At 41.4% G+C, this 17,963-nt stretch overlaps 1 protein-coding gene and 1 long non-coding RNA gene across 2 annotated transcripts in view; one reads left to right on the top strand and one right to left on the bottom strand.

Moving 5' to 3' along the window:
* The first annotated feature begins 708 nt into the window (after positions 1-708).
* The window catches only part of Lrrc9 (leucine rich repeat containing 9), a 46,910-nt gene continuing 29,655 nt past the window's right edge, over positions 709-17,963 (top strand). The window contains exons 1-11 of the mRNA XM_038337839.1: positions 709-756; positions 1,035-1,253; positions 2,055-2,195; positions 2,914-2,977; positions 3,495-3,565; positions 5,570-5,752; positions 7,607-7,762; positions 8,870-9,054; positions 9,935-10,066; positions 14,121-14,297; positions 14,615-14,732. Of these exons, the coding sequence (XP_038193767.1) occupies positions 709-756; positions 1,035-1,253; positions 2,055-2,195; positions 2,914-2,977; positions 3,495-3,565; positions 5,570-5,752; positions 7,607-7,762; positions 8,870-9,054; positions 9,935-10,066; positions 14,121-14,297; positions 14,615-14,732 (1,494 nt within the window). The remainder of the gene's footprint in view (positions 757-1,034; positions 1,254-2,054; positions 2,196-2,913; positions 2,978-3,494; positions 3,566-5,569; positions 5,753-7,606; positions 7,763-8,869; positions 9,055-9,934; positions 10,067-14,120; positions 14,298-14,614; positions 14,733-17,963) is intronic.
* On the bottom strand, positions 4,441-17,838 carry LOC119819579. Its single transcript, XR_005286289.1, has 3 exons — positions 17,673-17,838; positions 11,824-11,978; positions 4,441-5,972 (listed from the first exon to the last, which is right to left on the bottom strand). It is a non-coding gene; the product is annotated as an uncharacterized LOC119819579 (long non-coding RNA).

Here is a 17,963-nt window from a genome sequence, read left to right as displayed (position 1 = left end):
ATGCCATATAAGCCTTAATAATTCTTTTTAATATCTATTCTTGTTTTTTTGTTTTCAAGACAGGCTTTCTCTGTGTAACAGTTCTGGTTGTTCTGGAACTCACTTTGTAGACCAGGTTGGCCTTGAACTCACTGAGATCTGCTTACCTTTGCATCCCAAGTACTGGGGTTAAAGGCATGTGCCACCACTTCCCGGCTATTCTTATATATAGAAATCACCTAGATCTTAGGTATCTAATTTCATTTTCCCAGTGCAAATGAAATTCTCTATCTATCCACTTTCCAGGAGTCCTTTTGTAGACGAAGTGTAAACCCACTTTTAGAGAAGTGGGTTTAGTTGGGGAACCATAGCTTGATAAGAAATCAAAGCTACACTCTGTGTATGAGAAAGAAGCGGGAAGATCAACGATGACTCAGAGTCTTGGGGAAAGGTCAAAGACGGCTTCTTCAAGTACTTTGAAGGTTTATTGTTTAGAAGAAAGACTATATTTGGACCAAATAAAATAGAAAGAAGTGTGCAGAGGCAAAATTAAGTTCAGAATGCTAAAAATGTTTGTAAATGGATACTTTAGAGATGGAAGGAGGTCTACATGGACACCTGGAAATGCATTAAGGCGATGCTCCACTGTCTATCATGACTCTAGGGCTAATCTCAATCTCCCTTTCGTTTACTAGATATATGACTATGACCATTGTTTCTTAATGGAAGATGATTGAAAGTGGAAACTTAAATCGAAGTGAAATTATTAAAGAACTGGTAAGGCCAACTCCGGCTTCTTTTCAACAATATTTGCAAGAATGTTAAGTAGAACATTTGACACTCTTTCACGGGGCTCTGAGGACTGACAGGGAGGATGCTCCTTCTCTCCTATGATTTTTGGAAGCACAGAAATTATGGATGTGATCCAGCTTCTCTTTTGTGGGAGTACAAGAATGGTGTCAGTTTAATGGGCAGTTTATAGTTTCTGATGGCAAAAGATAATTTCTTAACTATTTAGAACAGATAATAAGTGAAATTCTTTCTTTTTAAAACAGTGTTTGTGCAATGGTTTATCTTACGAGATGGTTGGACAAGAAGGATCAGATACTTCCAAACTGGAGATGTTTTTCTCGGGGTATCCCCGAATAGTTGGATTATCGTTGTTTCCCAACTTATTGAGTCTCACAATTGTTGCTCAGGATATAAAGGAGATTTCAGGATTGGAGACTTGTTTACAACTTAAAGAACTTTGGATTGCTGAGTGCTGCATAGAGGTAAGCTTAAACAGACACATGACGGAGTGCATCTTAGGCTTTGGAAAAATAATTTATTCAAATATGTGCAACATGTACGGATCAAAAGTAATGAATGAGCAAAGATGAAAATGTGTAAAAATGTGAAAGCAGGAATACGGATTCAAAACATAAATACGCTATTCTTTGTTGAACATATCAAATCAGACCATTGCCAGAATTGTTTATTAGTAAAATTGTTTCAATTAGGCACTAAATGGTTAGACATGGATTTTAGAAAGCAACAATACAAGATACAACATGAGCAATAGAAAAATGCATACCTTTGAACTCAGAAATCCCTCGCCTAGGAATTGTATCCTAGAGAAGCAATTCAGCAGCAGAGAATAGTTACATGTGTGAGTTTGCTACAGCATTTTCACAACAGGTGAAATTTTCAATGTGAACATTCTGCACATAGGGTGATTTTTAAAGAAAACTATTATGAATTTCATAAAATATTTTGTAATTGTTAAGTATACTTTGAAAAATTATGAAAATGCATTAAGATGCTCTTGAGCAAAAAGAAAATGGCCCAGAAAATCAGATATCTATGATTTTATTTATATAAAGTTGATGTCATTGACTAAAACTTAAAGTATACAAAATTAAATATTTTATATTTAGGCAGAGATTATATATTTACTTCAAGTTTTTAGTTAATTTTTGGGGGTATTGATATTGCAATATAGTGGTATTTAAAAGAAAAAAGACTTAGAAACCTACTTTATTTGATGAGTTAATGACAAAATAAATAACATTCTTCAATCTCCTTTTCAACAGAAAATTGAAGGCCTTCAAGAATGTAAAAATTTGGAAAAATTATATTTATATTACAATAAAATTTCCAAAATACAAAATTTAGAGAAATTAATAAGATTGGAAGTTCTTTGGCTGAACCACAATATGATAAGAACTATTGAGGTGAGGTCATGTCGATAATTCGCATGTCAGGCCAGTTTACTGCCATTTAAACCACCGTGTCCTAGATAATTTAGTGTTAAGGGTCAAATATGTATAAATAGCACAGTTATTGTTGTCAAGAAGTACTGGGGGTGGCTGGAGAGAGATGGCTCCGTGGTTAAGAGCACCGGCTGTTCTTCCAGAGGACCTGGGTCCCATTCCCAACACCCACATGGCAGCTAACTCCAGTTCCAGGGCTCCTAACACCCTCTACTGCTCTCTGTGGACACCAGGCACACACAGAGTGCACAGACATACATGCAGGCAAAACCCTCATGCACGATTTATTTCTATGAAGTAAAAAAGAAGAACTAGTGTGTAGGTTGCATTTTATAAGGAGCCATTGTCTCTATTGTCCACAACTGGCCTGGGAAGTTAGGTGACATTTGGAGTTAGAAGGTTCTCAAACAGAGAGGCTGTGTGAGTTGCCTGCAGTCATAAAGAAGCTGTGGGACACAGTGGTTCTCCACTCACTCTACTTTTCTTACCCTCCCCTCCTTTCTGTTCCTTCTTAAAATTCTCTCCAGGTTCCATTAAAGTGAGACAGGGGTGACTTAATTGTACCCATTTTCCTCTGGGCCTGTGAAGCACACATTTTCTACTGTTAGAACACCCAAGGAAATAACCAGGGTGGTCAGAATTAGTAAGTTTTAAAATTGCATGTTGTCTACACTTGCAGGGCTTAGAGACTCTGAAGAATTTAAATGACCTCAACCTTGCAGGAAACCTGATAAGCAGCATTGGTACGTACTGTTTCCTCTGGAATCTGGACTAGTGTGTTTTAAAAGTGTGTGCTTCGAGTTGTTCCTTTTAGGCTTTATGTCATTGAAAAGCACTTTAACTTCTGCAGCTTAGATGGTGTGCTTTCCATTGAGCTGTGAAGATCTTTAAAACAGCGAGTGCTCCTTTGAGAGTCTCTCCTGAAGTGTTTGATCAGACTTACAGGCACCCAACTCTTCCCTGATCCACCCCCACCTCCCTACCTATTTTGAAAACTATGGTTCAAATGCATAACTATCAGTCACTAATAACTATCGTTGATTATACCGTGGTATCACGAATCCTATTGATATGTAGGAAATAATGGCCACCAATAACCCACAAGTATGCCAGGATATATAATAAGGTAGAACAAGAAACTTAATTGTTTTTGTGATGTTGAGGATTGAACTCGGGGCCTTGGGCATGTCGGGCAGACACTCTGCCACTGAGCTATATCTTCATCCCTAATGGTTTTTTAATCTTGTTTTTAAATTATAGGGCGATGTCTTGATCCCAATGACCAACTGGAAAAACTAAACCTTTCTGGAAACCAAATTACTTCTTTCAAGGTGTGTTCAACTAAATGACCTGTATTATAAACTGTATAGACCAGAAAATGCACCAAACAATCCTTCTTCAAGAGAAACTCCATTGAGTTACTAGCTTTGTGTTTCCTGATGCTCTAAGGCAGGTCTCAGCCTATGGGTTGTGACACTTTGGGGGTCTCATATCAGATATCCTGCACATCAGATCTTTACATTACGATTCATAACAGTAGCAAAATTACAGTTATGAAGTAGCATTGAAATAATTTTATGGTTGGGATCACCACAGCATGAGGAACTGTATTAAAGGGTCACAGTATTAGGAAGGTTGAGAACCACTGCTCTAGAGATTTTGAGAAGCATCTGTCCAATTAGTCATAATGACTAGACTTTTTTTAGAATCAAAATACAGCTGCTTAGCCAGATGGTAGGATGTGACTCTCTCTTGAGTTTCTCCTAGGCATTCTACATCTCTTTCTTTTGGGGTTCATCCTTTAATAACATCTGAAAAAGTGGACTGCCCCTTCTTAGCCCTGGGGTCTCTTCCTCGTTTATGTCTACATTCATTCTTTAAATAATCCCATTGTGCCTTGTGACCGTAAATACAGCTAGTCTAATTACTGCTAAATTGACCCCTCTGCTTACTCTGACCACTTCTCTGAACTGCAGGCTTCCCTTGACCAACTTCAAACTCATATCTGCTCCCCAAGGCTTCTTTCCCTGCAGACATCTCTGATTCTCTAAATGGTATTTGCACTCTTCCAGTTAATTAAGCAAAAATCTTTATAGCCCTGTTTTACACCTATTATTTCTTCATATCCTACCCTCAATCCATGAGCAAATCCTGTTAGTGACCATTTGGACTATGACCAGAGTCTTACTGCCTGGACCACTGTCAACTGCAATACTGAGAGGAGACCTTAAAGTGCAAATTCTTACCATTCTCCATATTTTTCCTTATTTTTGTGTATGCATGCATGTGTGCCATGACATATGTGTGGAGACAGAGGACAGCTTTCAGGAGGGTTCAGGTCCCTCATTCGACCCTGTGGGTCCTGGGGGGTCAGACTCAGGCTGTCAGACTCGGCAGTAAGTGCCCTTACCTGCTGCACCACCTTGTCAACCCTTTTACTTTTCTATAGTCTCAGTCTGTTTTCTGGACAGCAAAGCTTGCGTGAGTCCTTTGAAATACAGTTTGCTAAATCTCTCTTGCTTTCTCGTCTTGTTCACATCACAGTTCTGACAATGTGAGATTGAAGGCACATATTCAAGCCCACCTGATGAAAATACTAGAGAAAGGAGAGTAAGGAATAATTCTGAATCTCCCAATGTAAATAGGTACTCTTTAACTCAGAGAAAAACAAAAGGGTATTGCAAAGCAGCAGAATGAGTAAATTAAAAAGAAATTTGAGTAAAATGTTGCCTGATTAGTCAAAGTACAAAGGCAGTAATCAATAGGAAAGGGTAGCAACATTTTAACAGGCATTGGGGGAGGTTCTTCTGGGCCAAGGCAATGGACATTCTAAGAGGGGGAGATAAATATTCATAAGGCCGTGGAAATAAGAAATCACAGATCTATTTCAGTAACACCAGCATTGGCATTTGGCTCAAATGGGCGCACATGAGAGCACGAAGAGCTGGGATTAAAGGGCTAGTTAAATCTCCAATAGGGACTGTGTTTGACAGACAACACACAGCTGTTACTGCTTCCCAGCAAGGCGCTGTGTTATGATCACAGATCTCCCTAGGGAGTCGTGGAGCTAGTGTTTCTTGGCTTGGAGCAGCAGCTGGTACATAGAAACTGCGTAGCTATGTAGCCCGCTATCTACAGCAAGCACTGATCGTTCCTTCTAGAGTTTAGCATGTGTTTTCACTAGCGAGAAACAGCTGTTATCAATCACTTAACAGGCGTACGTAGGTGGTCAGTTAGAATGTGTTGCCTGAGATTGTGGCTGATCTTGTGTGCTAAAACACCTCCTTCCAGCGCGAGCGTTCATAACTGACTGAACATTGTCACCGGTGTTTTAGGACCTTACTAACTTGACCAGGCTGCCTCGCTTAAAGGACTTATCTCTGAATGATCCTCAGTATAAAACTAATCCAGTGTGCCAGCTGTGCAATTACTCCACCCACATCTTGTATCACTTGCCTACTCTTCAACGACTCGACACCTTCGATGTATCTGCAAAGCAAATCAAGGAACTAGCCGACGTAAGTGTGTTCACAGTCAGGTATCTGGGACGCAAGGACACCTGGCTAACGGCCTTTCTCTGCCTGAGTCCCTATACGCGCTTGGTCGGTCGTACTGTACAGTCAGTTCTGATGTCCTGTCTGTTCTTGCCCCAAGAGCAGGATGTTTCTTTTGAAAGTTCACAGAGGACAACATTAATGCTGGAATTCAGCAGTGGTATTAAAAGTGGAAAACACGTGTCTGTTGGAAATAGAATTTTTGATGCATGATTATTAAAATTATTTTAGAGCAAATTAAATATAGTATTTTTTAACTCTTTTCCCCCACATGGAAGAAATCCAAGTTAAATTTGAATTTCATACAAATAGTGAAAAAAATGTCTTGGTGTAACTCAATAAGTACGACAATACCTTGTTGCTTATTTGAAATTTAACTTAGCATCCGCTATTTTATCTGGCAAAATACACTACTTACTCCTCAACACACGATGCTGTTTTAAATTTAAAAATTTATTTGAAATCCTTGATGACTCAAGTATATTTGTTTTGGCTTTTCCACTTACCCCAAATGTTCAAAATAACAAGAATCATCATTTCCTAATTGTCTTTTCTTCATTCTTTCTTTGTTTATTAAGATGTGTGTGTGTGTGTGTGTATGTGTGTATGAGTGTGAGAGAAAGAGAGAGAGCGTAGTGAGGTGTATGCTTGTGTGTACACATGTATGTATGGGTGTACTTGCCTGTGTGTGCTCATATGGAGGCGAAAGGTGGTGTCAAGTGTTTTGCTTTATGGTTCTCCACCTTATTTTCCAAGAGGGAATCTCTCACTGAACTGATCCTCTTAGGTAGATTGTCTGGTCAGTTCTTTTTGAAATAATCTAATTCTCAGGCATTATTTAGCTTGTATAGTCTATAATGGGCTATTTAATCAATTTGTTATTGTTAGCTGATTAATAACTGAATAGTATACTGGCATGAAATTTGAAGTTTGAGATAATTGCAGTAAAGTGATAATTTAATAATCTACTCAGTCCGAAGATAGTTCAGCTAGAGCATCGTTTTGCAGGCCATGGGAAGACGGAAAATCTTTTTTGTCAGGGTTTTTAAAAAGTGAATTTTACTCGAGTTTGCATTTGATTTTAACCCCTTTTAGTTTGCTTGATTTCCCTGAATTAATAAACTTGGAACATTGGTTTAATATTTGCTCCAGTCCCATGTCCTATTAGCTAAATACACTGTTTTATAAATTAAATTATGTCTGCAATTTCTTTCTTGGAAATTCTGGAAATAGATGTGGATATTCCACATATTCACATATTAAACACCAAGATGCTCTTTGAGATTTTATGTCTTACGTATTAAATTAAATCCTGTGAGCATCATCGCATCTGCTGTCATCGTCAGCATCTCTAATGGAGCTAGACAACTTCCGAATTTATCAAGAGCCTGTTGTTATGCTCGTACAGTACCACTGATAGCAATGTCTTGGGTTTCTATGGCTGTGGCCCAAAGCTCTGAGGAAGAGTTTGTTTCAGCTACTTATCCATCATCCAGAGAAGTCAGGGCTGGAACTCAAGGCAGGAGCCTGGAGGCTGGAGTTGACAGAAGAGCACTGCTTACTGGCTTGCTCTTCATGGCTTGCTCTGCCCACTTCCTTATGGAACCCAGGACCACTGCGCACAGTGAGCTGGGCCCTCCCCTGTCAATCATCAATCAAGAAAACTTGTCACAGGTTAATCTGGTGGGGCATTTTCTCAGTTGAAGTTGCCTCTTCCAAAATGACTCTAGCTTATGTCAAGCTGACATAAACCTAGCCAGCCCAGCTATCTGTAATTTGTTTTATCTTATCTTACGCTATTTACTCTCTTGCCTTCAGACCACAGCAATGAAGAAAATAATGTATTATAACATGCGAATAAAAACTGTTCAGAGACATCTGAATGAAGAGCTTGAGAAACTGAATGACAAAAAGTGCAAGTTGCAGAAGCTACCAGAAGAACGGATAAAAGTATTCAACTTTGCAAAAAAAAACGTAAGATTTAATCATGTAAAATTCTAGTGGCTACATTGTAGGAAAATTATCAGACAAAATAGTAAATTCTTAAACCCCCATCTGCCATCCTGTGTGTGTGTGTGTGTGTGTGTGTGTGTGTGTGTGTGTGAGAGAGAGAGAGAGAGAGAGAGAGAGAGAGAGAGAGAATACTGAAGATCAAGTTTGCCATTTTTCACATTTTGGAATATTTACATGACCTCTACCAGCTGAGCATCCCTTATCAAAATATCTAAAATATGTCCAAAGTTGAGTGCACTTCAAATTTCAGTTCAAGAGTATTCAGCTATATTAATTAAAATCCGCAAGCAAGAAAATGAACGTATGTTATATAAACTGCACACATTTTTAAATATGCAATGTAATTTTAGCAGCCAGTTATAGCTATTTAAGTGAAGATATAACCAACTGGTAGATTTCTTGTTATAAACTTTTTGTATTATAGTTTATCTTTAAATCCTACAAGAGTTTTATTTGCCTTTGGCCCAAACTTTTCAGGGGTGATCCAAAGGCTAAGTAATCAAGATAAATAATATTTAAAGCAATATTTTAAATATCTCAATTAATACTAAAAAGCCTACTATCGATGACCAACTCCAAAATATTAAAATGTGATACAAAGTGTGGTTTTTTTTTGCTAGTCGGATACTGAAACAAAAGGCAAACTTTATCTCCCCTTTGTGTGTTTTCTATGGTTTATATCTCTCCACACATAGTTGAAAAAACATTGAAAAGTAAGTATGTTTTTAAAATTACATTTTAAAATTACATTATTTGAAGTTTAAGGTTGTATTCACACCCAACCCATCACGAGCTCTAACTTCCCTTTGGCTTTAACGTGCTTGCTTTCAGTTAAGAGACTCCCGAGCCTCCTCTTTCAAAGCATCGCTAGTTCAGTAGATGAACTTGCCCCAAGGTTGAAGTCACCCTTTGACTTTTATAAAGCCTCAACTACCTATCACCCACATTTCCACTTCGACCATCTACGCTGACTAACACATCTAACCACAAAATGTCTATCTGAATGGAGGCTTTGCCTCAGTAATGTTTTCTTTTTAACTTGCTCTCTGGGTGTGTTGTTTTCAACAGTTAGAACGGGAGTTAGCTGAGCTCAGGGGGCCTGGTAAAGGACAAAGTGATGATGATGCACCAGAGGCCGAGACACCCAGGACCAGTGAGACTGTGGCACAAGATTCGGGTCGGCAGCAGAAGATTCTCACCAAACTGAGCGCCCTGGATGAAAGGGTGGCATTCTGGAAGAAGAAACTACACGAGTACGTTTTGTGAAATGTCTGCTCCTTCAGATTGAAAACATGAAAGAATAACTATTTGGGGGCCAAGAGTTGAGCTCAGTTCCCTCGAGAAATGGGAGACAACAAAACATGAGCTGTGTCGGCACTTGGGTGCCTAGGGCACCCACCATTCAAAACTGGGCTCTGGCTGAGGCCGTTTTCAGCTCAGCACAGTGAGCATCCTCCTTCCAGCTTGGTGCCATGTGTCCGCTTCTGTCTGCAAACTGAAAGACAGCTCTGCTTAGTTCAGAAACTCAGCAAGCAGAACAGATCCAGCAAGGCACACCCACAGCCCTTGCTTGGTTCAACTGCTCTCTCATTCACAGGGACACTGAGTAAATAAACTGATTGGGCCCTGTAATGATATTAACAACAGGATTGCAACATTTGGAGGTAGGGGACTTCTTCATGCCAAGTGACCCTCAGGCTAGCCATTTAGACATTAGGGCTGTTAGTATCGACATGGCTGAGGATATTGTGGTATTAGGACACAAAATGGCATGCCTAGGATTTGGCAGTCCTGTTCTTAGTTCCAGGAAGTCTTCTTAACTTTTCCTACTCTGACTGAGAGTAACAAAATCTACGTGATTTTCACTGCCAGAAACAGAATATCTTGTTCCTTGTTTAACTACTGACATTAACCTTACTCATTCACTGAAAATAAAAAGGAACTGATATTAACATACATGTTACATTACATAAATGAACTGAATACATGTTACAGCCCATGAACAAAGTGAATACATGTGGCACTACATGAACGAACTGAATACATGTTACAGTACAGGGACAAACTGCTGTTCATTAATGCTGTGAGTTTTCATATCATATGGATATCTGCATTGCATTTTGTCTCTGGCAGAATTGAAGTAATTTACCATATTGAAGTAAGACAGAAGAAGAAGAGCCATGGCTTATTGACCCCGTTTTTGCTAACCGAATTGGAGACTGTGGGGAATATCCACTTTGAAGAAGGCACCGAAGCTGATGACTGGTAAATTCAAACTTTAAGTATAGCTTGAAAAATAATTGTACCTAGGATCTCAGCCAGATGATCAACTTATAGAGTGTCTCATTTCAAAACAGTTTTTATGAAAATATTCATTTGTTGAAAATTTGCTATTCCATATTTTCCATCTGTACACTTGTTCAATTGCTTTATTGTAATAAGCCAAACTCTGGACACCTTGACAGTGTTACTCTGAGTGCATTTTTTTTTTTTTAGTAAGACAGCAATAAACGGTTTATGGGAAGTTTACAGAAATTTTAAGAAAAAAGTTATGTTCCACTGTGGAGCTTTATCCTCGTGAATTTATAGAATTGCTGGGTGGATATAACCCTGGGTTCTGACTGGGGGCTGAAAACAACAAAAAGCTACAGCAGAATTGGCAACAGCAGGTTGCCACCATGGGAGGCTGTCTCATGGCTGTCTGCAGGCCTGTAGTCAAAGTGGAAGCCATTGCGGGGAGCTAAGCAGTCAGTGAGCACATGGTCACTGTGTGTCGGGAGAAGGCAGACAAAGCCAGACCTCAGGTTGTGGGGGTCCTTGCAGGTATCACAGCCAACAGGGAAACAATCCAGGTGAGGTAGGATTGACACTAGGTTCAGCCTGACTTAGTCAGCCAGGCTTGATCGAACTTCTGGAGTCTGATTTATTGTAACATATTTACACACAGTACAATCTGGGAAGAAAAAACAACTTCGTGATGTAATACAACCCTTGATGCACAGGAGACATCAAAACCTAATTAAAAGTACATGTCATTTCTTCCAAGAGGAAGGGTTCCAGGAATAGTCTGCATCTGTTATCCATGGGCCCAGAAAGGGGTCTCCATGATCATGGTCATACGGATTGCACAGAGGTCATTTTGGCTTTCAGTCATCTTCAGTCTTGGTTATGGGAGCTTGGGGGAGGCCCTGGCTATACAGATAGTGTAAGGATCATCTGGACTGTCCTGGCCCTTCAGATAACACAGATCACCTAGACTGTTAATCACTTTCAATTCCCAGCCTTTAGGGTGGGAGAACAGGTTATACACCTCTCTTTGAATAGAGACTCATGCATACTTAACATTCCTGGTTTCCCAATGATCTGTGGGTGCAAGGACCTTTGTGCTCCCAACACCGAGTGAAGATCCCACACAAAATTGAAGAGGATCACCTGAGCTAAAAGCAGAGCCCAGGCATTCATCCCTTAGAACTGTGGCCTTCCTGCCCCCGAGAAAAGCAAGTGGGTGTGTTGTCTCAACTAGAGGATAGATTAGAAATAATCTTTAAAGACAAAGCCTTAAAGAAGATTATTATTAGTTATGAGTTTCACCTTTCTGAAGTCACTTTCTCAAACCTAGAAGCCTTTGACACAACCAAAGGTTGCCCTAGAACTATATTGGAGACCTAGGAATGTGGAGACCCAGTTGCCCTGTGGAACTACAGGGTAGGTGCACAGACATCTCCCTAGAGCGCAGTGTTACTTGACATCAGCAGCAAGGGAGAGTCTTATTTTTATGGACCACAATGCCACGTTCTTGTTAACTTTTAGAAACACATGTGATTGGTAGGTGTAATTATAACATGTGGCTGCCTGGAGATCAGGGGCTTCTTTCAGGAGATTTCATTTACCCTTGAGAGTGGAAGTCTGGATCCTGGGGTGGAGAAGTGTAAGGAGCTCTCTCCAGGGAGAAAGGAGCCCTTTAAAACACATTCTTTCATGTCGATGAATCTTTTATATCAGTGAATCTGTCCTGCACTTACCTTTATTTAACCATAATACTTGGTTCTTACATAGAAGGCTATAAAAGACGTCCGTGCCACTCCCCATGCAGACATGGCCTTGGCTGTTCAGATGCACAAACTCCAGGTTCTGGAGGTTGTAAGACGGAGTCTTTCATTCATATTCATTCAGTCTACTGAGAAATGATAAACAATAGAATCTTTATTAGAGATAATAATGTATTTCTGCTTCTGTTTAACCTCTTAACAAAACAGGACAGTTAGTTAAAAAAAAAAATGTAAGGATAAAATCACGACCAGGCATTGGTGGCGCACGCCTTTAATCCCAGCACTTAGAAGGCAAAGGCAGATGGATCTCTGTGACCTCAAGGCCAGCCTGGTCTGCAGAGTGAGCTTCAGAACAGCTAGAACTATTACACAGAGAAGCCCTGACTCGAAAAATTAAAAAGGAAAGAAAAAAGAAAAAGAAAGAAAGAAAAATCACTAAAGTACCATTTCTGCTACTATATCAGCCTGATAGAAAGTTGGATAGTTTTGGTGGCTTTTAATAGGTATCTACAAAGCATTAATTTGAATTTAATAAGAATAAACTTGACCCATTTTAAGGAGGTACTCAAATGTATATTGGCAGAATTTCCAGGCCGGCTGGTTGCTTTAAGCATTCTACATGCCTGGCCACTCAAGGTCTGCTCTCTTAGGTTTGATTTTTTAAAAATAAATCACAACTAAAGAACTTTAAATAGTCAGGTGCCTCATTTCTGGCTGTTTTATTTAAACATTGGCTTCTCTTTCACCAATATTTTTAAATTCAGGGATCTTTCCTTAACAGGAAGTGCCTGAGTAGTGCTAGATTTTCACATTGCCTAGAGCAGGATTTCCACCACTGAACCATCAGTGCTCCCACCAGATTAACTAGACTTGGCGAGTTCGGTTTTTCACTTTAGCTTCTAGTGGTGAGAATGTCAGGTTCTCTAAGCTATGCGTTCCGATACTGGGCTCACAAACCAGCCACAAGGAAGCTTCCCTCTGTGGCTCCAGCTCTCAGGCACATTCAAATGAATATGGCGTAAACGGGTCCCCTATAAAATCCCATGATTCCTGTTCTTTAATTTCATCTTAATCTTCATGCTGTACAATTTTAAGACAAAATTGTAATTCTATAAAAAATGGCCAGATGAGGGCAGCAGAGAGCCAACCAGTCGCTGAGTTCCACAAAACTGCCAATCTTCCTCCTCTGGCTCTCAGGTGGCATTCCTTCCAGGAAGATCTTCCCTAAGACTTCAGGAAGGCGCTCTCTCCACACCTCACCAAAGGCTTCTCTTTTAAGCCTTGTCAATTTAGAATTTATGGCTTAACATATTTCTTGTATATCCACTCAGCCTTAGGAGAGAAACCAGAGTCCTGCCTTTTCCCCTCATGTGTCCTAACTTAATTAGGAAGTTCTTGTAATAGCCCCAGAGATAATGATGCTTTCAACGAGGCCAGCACCAGTGGTGATGGTATCCAGGATCTGATTCAGCACGCATTTGAGACATGGTGGCAGGCATCTGAAGGAGGAGATGAGGAAGAGTGAGGAGGAGCGGAGATAGTCACTCCTGCAGTCTTAGCCGCAGGGTGGGGCCAGATGCTTACTCACCGAGTCGGACTTCACATACTCAAGTGGGCATTTTAGACAACAGCTGAATATTCAAATCTGGGTATTACAGCTAAGTTTGGGTAGACATGAAAATTTGCATATGTCGACATACATACATACATGCATATGTATATACACACCAGATGAAATCACCTAAGGAGAGAGGAAACAAGAGGGCCATATTCTGGTTCCTGGGGAAATACAATATTTCCAGGTCTGCTGGGGGCGTGTAAGTCAGTGGCAAAGGACTTGCCTGCATGCGGAAGGTCCTAGGTTCAATCCTTGGCACCATTAAAATGTAAAATAAATAAAATTTTTAAAAAAGAATCATTTCAGGGAACCAGGGAAAAAATTACTATGACAACATAGCCAGGAAGATGAGGTCACGCTGAAGCTGACCAAACAGGCTTACGAGGGAATGGGGATTTGGTCAACATAGCCTTTAAGTGGAAGAACTAGACAATAGATAATAAAAGAAACCTTTTACTGTGTTTCAAGCTTTAGCATCTTTTACTGGTTAACTATACCAATTGGAGCAAAAAACATAGTTACTGTGATCTGATGACGTATGTCTAGCGCAATAATCACTAAATAGGAGCTGTGACTTTTTTCGCGCCTGCTTTGTGTCCTTCAGCTTCTTCTGTTGTGTATGTGTGTGTGTGTGTTTTGTGTCCCCACATAGGTTTAATTCCTGCTATGAACTAATTCTCTCACGTTTCTGTACCTGGGACTTCAGAGCGTATGGCATCACAGGCGTGAAGGTCAAGCGGGTCATTAAAGTTAACAACCGTATTCTGAGACTGAAGTTCGAAGAGAAATTCCAAAGGTTTTTGGATCATGAAGATACACATGATTTGGAGTAAGAATTCATTCTGTACTGAGTGGCTGTAAAAGGCCCGTCTTTGTTTTGTTTGGGGGGGGGTGCAAGAGAAGATATGAATATCCTGGTTTAAAAGTTAACCATATGAAAAACCCACCCTGCTAGTAAATTTATTCTGGTCCCACGTCTCCCACGACTGAGACAACTTTGTGTTTTCCACGCTGGACCTGTTCTTTGAGAGTAGAACAGGGCACTGCAAACAGGAATCTCCCACCATGGGCATACGGTTAACTTGCTCATGGATAAGCTTACGTGAAATCAACTCTCAACCTTTGTCTGTCTCCACTGTTCCTGAGGAGCTATCGGAAGATGCTGGAGTGTCTCTTTTATGTCTTTGATCCTGAAGTGGCAGTGAAGAAAAAGCACCTGCTCCAAATACTTGAAAAGGGGTTCCAGGAGAGCGAGACAAACAAGGTAGTGTCCAGTCTCTTTGAATAATCTTGCTAGAGAGTGTGATCTGCCACCCGTCCAACATGTCTCCCCATCCCTGCATCCGTATCGATAGCTTCTGCTCCTGTTTGGTGGAAGCTTGGTGACATGATAGACCAAGTCTTAAGGACAGAAAAGACAGCACAGGAAGCCCGCTATGACTCTGTTTGCCTGACTTGACTTCGTTCTTCTTGGAGTCTTACTTTTACTGGTGACTTTGAAATCTCTTTATTTAATTGGCTCTAAAACTATTAGGACTCTCCAACACTACCGTAAACTCTGCATGCTGAAAGCTTTCTGTTAGCTGGCTTCGGCTATGCTTTCGGTCATCTCGTCTCAGTTTCTTTTTTCATTTTTCTTCCACTGTTTCTTTCCTTTCTACTTTTCTGCCCCCACCTTAACTGCTGCTATCGCTTCATCGCAGGGCCCCTGGGCTCTGATGCATCCAGCCCACTTCCCTGCACTGTCCTGATGAAGCAGCTGTAGTCCTCTGCCACAGAGGATTGCTTCCCAACCCGCCTCACCCCGTGACCCACAAATGAGAACACGGCTGTACTGAACCCCGACATCATCCTCTCCAGATGTACCACTCTGCCTGCCTCTGCCTACCTCCTTTTTCACTATGTAGCCATGTATGACTTTGAACTCCTGATCCTTCCACCTCCACTTCCCAGGTGCTGGACTGAAAGGCATGCACCAGCACACCCAGTCTGTGCAGTGCTGGGGGCCAAACATAGGGCTCTGTGTGTGCCAGGCCGGTTCTCTGCCAACTGAGCTGCATCCCTGTTCCCTGTGCCTGTTTCTTTCTATCCTGTAAATGAAGTGATGGAGGCATGTATTTTTGTAAAGTTGTTAATGGGACTGATACACTATGCAAAGCCTGAGATGAAATAAAGGACGGATATCACAAGCCCTGGGGGAGGTGAGGGTCAAAGACTGTTTATCATGTACAGAGTTTCAGGTCAAGTTAATGAAAGAGTTTTGGCCATGATGTGGATGATGGTATCACAGTAGGTAAATACCCAATGCCACTGAATTCTGTGCTTAAGAAACAGTTAAATAGCGCTTAAACCCACCAATCAGCCTCCAGACTAACCTCTCCTTCCTGGGACTCCCCTAGGCTGGCTTAAAAGGAGCCTGGGAGCTTCTCTTGGCGTCACCGTTTGCCCATTTTCTGAATGGTTGACCCCTTGCATGTATGGAAAATAAACAGATGCTCTTGGTGATTACAAAATGAAAAGAAAAGAAACAGTTAAAGTAGTCAGTTTTATCTTGTGTGTATTTTACCATAAAAAAAGAACAAATGAAAATGTATTCTGGAATTGGGAAGACAGTTCAATTGGTAAAGTCTTTGTTATGCAACGTTCTGAATTCCATTTCCTGCACCCAAGTAAACCCTGGGAATGGTGGCAAATGCCTGTAAACCCAGAGCTGGGGGATAGCAGAGTTCCAGGAGTCTGCTAGCCTCTGATCTAGCCAAGCTGGCAAGTGAAATCTTGCCTCAAAAAATAATGTCAAGAGAGATAGGGGAACATCTCTAGTGTCAGCCTTTGTCCTCCACATACAGAACACACACACACACACACGAGCTGGGAAAACTCTGGGAAGTGGATTAGAGGGAGCAGGCACAGATGGCAGGACACTGACTTAGAGAGCTGCTGTGGCAGCCCAGGCCATAGATGTAAGTGACTCTGGCAGGATAGTGAGTGTCCTCGTGGTACTTTCTTGAAAGGAAACACGAAGTGAGGGGTTTAAGGTCTTAGAAGGCAGAGTGAATGCTCACAGTCACTCTGAAGAACTCTGGACTATCATGGGCACAGAAGGTGGGATGAGAGGAAGCTCACACCCTCCGTGTGCTCCCTGCCCTCCGGACACTGTGCTGAGGGGTTCATCCCCTGCCTCTCCCCTAATTCTCCCGATAGCTGCCTGTGCTGCTCGGCTAACTGGGGCAACCCCACCCTCCTGTGAACACTGCGCACTGGAGCGGCCCCTCTTAACCCATGTGCTGGAAGCTTAAACTCCAGCTTCCCTAACGGCTGTCATTTCCTGGGTTGTTTACATGTCGAAATGACAGTATTTTGGATATACTCAATTAAACAGTGAAATTGAGGTTTACATGAAATGTCCTTGGATTACTGCTTAGTACATAGAAAGTTTCTGATACTTTGCCATTATTATCTGGACGATGAGACACATCAGTTCCCCTCTCTGCCTCCTTTTTCAAGCTCTCCATTGGCATCCATGATTGTGCTGGCTAGTTTCATGCCAACTCAACACAAGCTAAAGTCAGCTGAGAGGAGGGAGCCTCAATTAAGAAAATGGGGCTGTAGACAAGCCTGTAGGACATTTTCTTAATTAGTGATTGATGGGAGAGGGTCCAGCCCATTGTGAGCGGTGCCATCCCTGGGCTGGTGGTCCTGGGTTCTATAAGAAAGCAGGCTGAGCAAACCACGGGGAGCAAAGTAGTAAGCAGCAGCTCTTCACGGCCTCTGCATCAGCTCCCGCCTCCAGGCTCCTCTCCCTGACTGAGTTCCTGTCCCGACCTCCTTCAGTGGTGAACAGTGATGTAGAGTGTAAGCGGGGTAAACCCTCTCCTCCCTGACTTGCTTTAGGCCATGGTGTTTCAGCACAGCAGCAGTGACCCTAAGAGCATAGTATACTCTTTCTCTCCTAACTTAAGTGTGTACATGTGCACCATGCGCATCCAGGTGACCTCAGGGGTTGAAGTTACAGGCAGTTTTGAGCTGCCATGCAGACGCTAGGAATCAAACCCAGGTTCTCTGAAAGAGTGGAAACTTGCTCTTGACCACTGAGCCTTCTCTCCAGACTTATCCTTCTAACTTTTTGTCTCTTCATCCTACACATGGGAATACTATGAGGTTAAAGTTTACAATCTTCTCTCTCCAAATGCCATCAGTTACTCACCTTGGGAAGAACTGAGGAATGGGAGAACTGTCTTTATGTGGCACCAAGAGGGCCAGATGAGCTGGGGGTCTATGCCAAAGTGGCACCCAGTGAATACAGATAAACACTCGGGTTCTAGGTTGGGAAGCAGGCTCCGGTAAGTAGTCTAGATAAGAGTCTGTCCTAGGTCGGTTGTGGTTTTTTTTTTTTTTTTTTTTTTTTTTTTTTTTTTTTTTTTTTTTTTTTTTTGGTTTTTCGAGACAGGGTTTCTCTGCAGCTTTTTTAGAGCCTGTCCTGGAACTAGCTCTTGTA

The sequence above is a fragment of the Arvicola amphibius genome, chromosome 7 (genome assembly GCF_903992535.2).
Source record: "Arvicola amphibius chromosome 7, mArvAmp1.2, whole genome shotgun sequence".
NCBI classification, from domain to species: domain Eukaryota; kingdom Metazoa; phylum Chordata; class Mammalia; order Rodentia; family Cricetidae; genus Arvicola; species Arvicola amphibius.
Note: the sequence above shows the minus strand (reverse complement) of the source record. Positions and strands in the feature narration are given on the sequence as shown.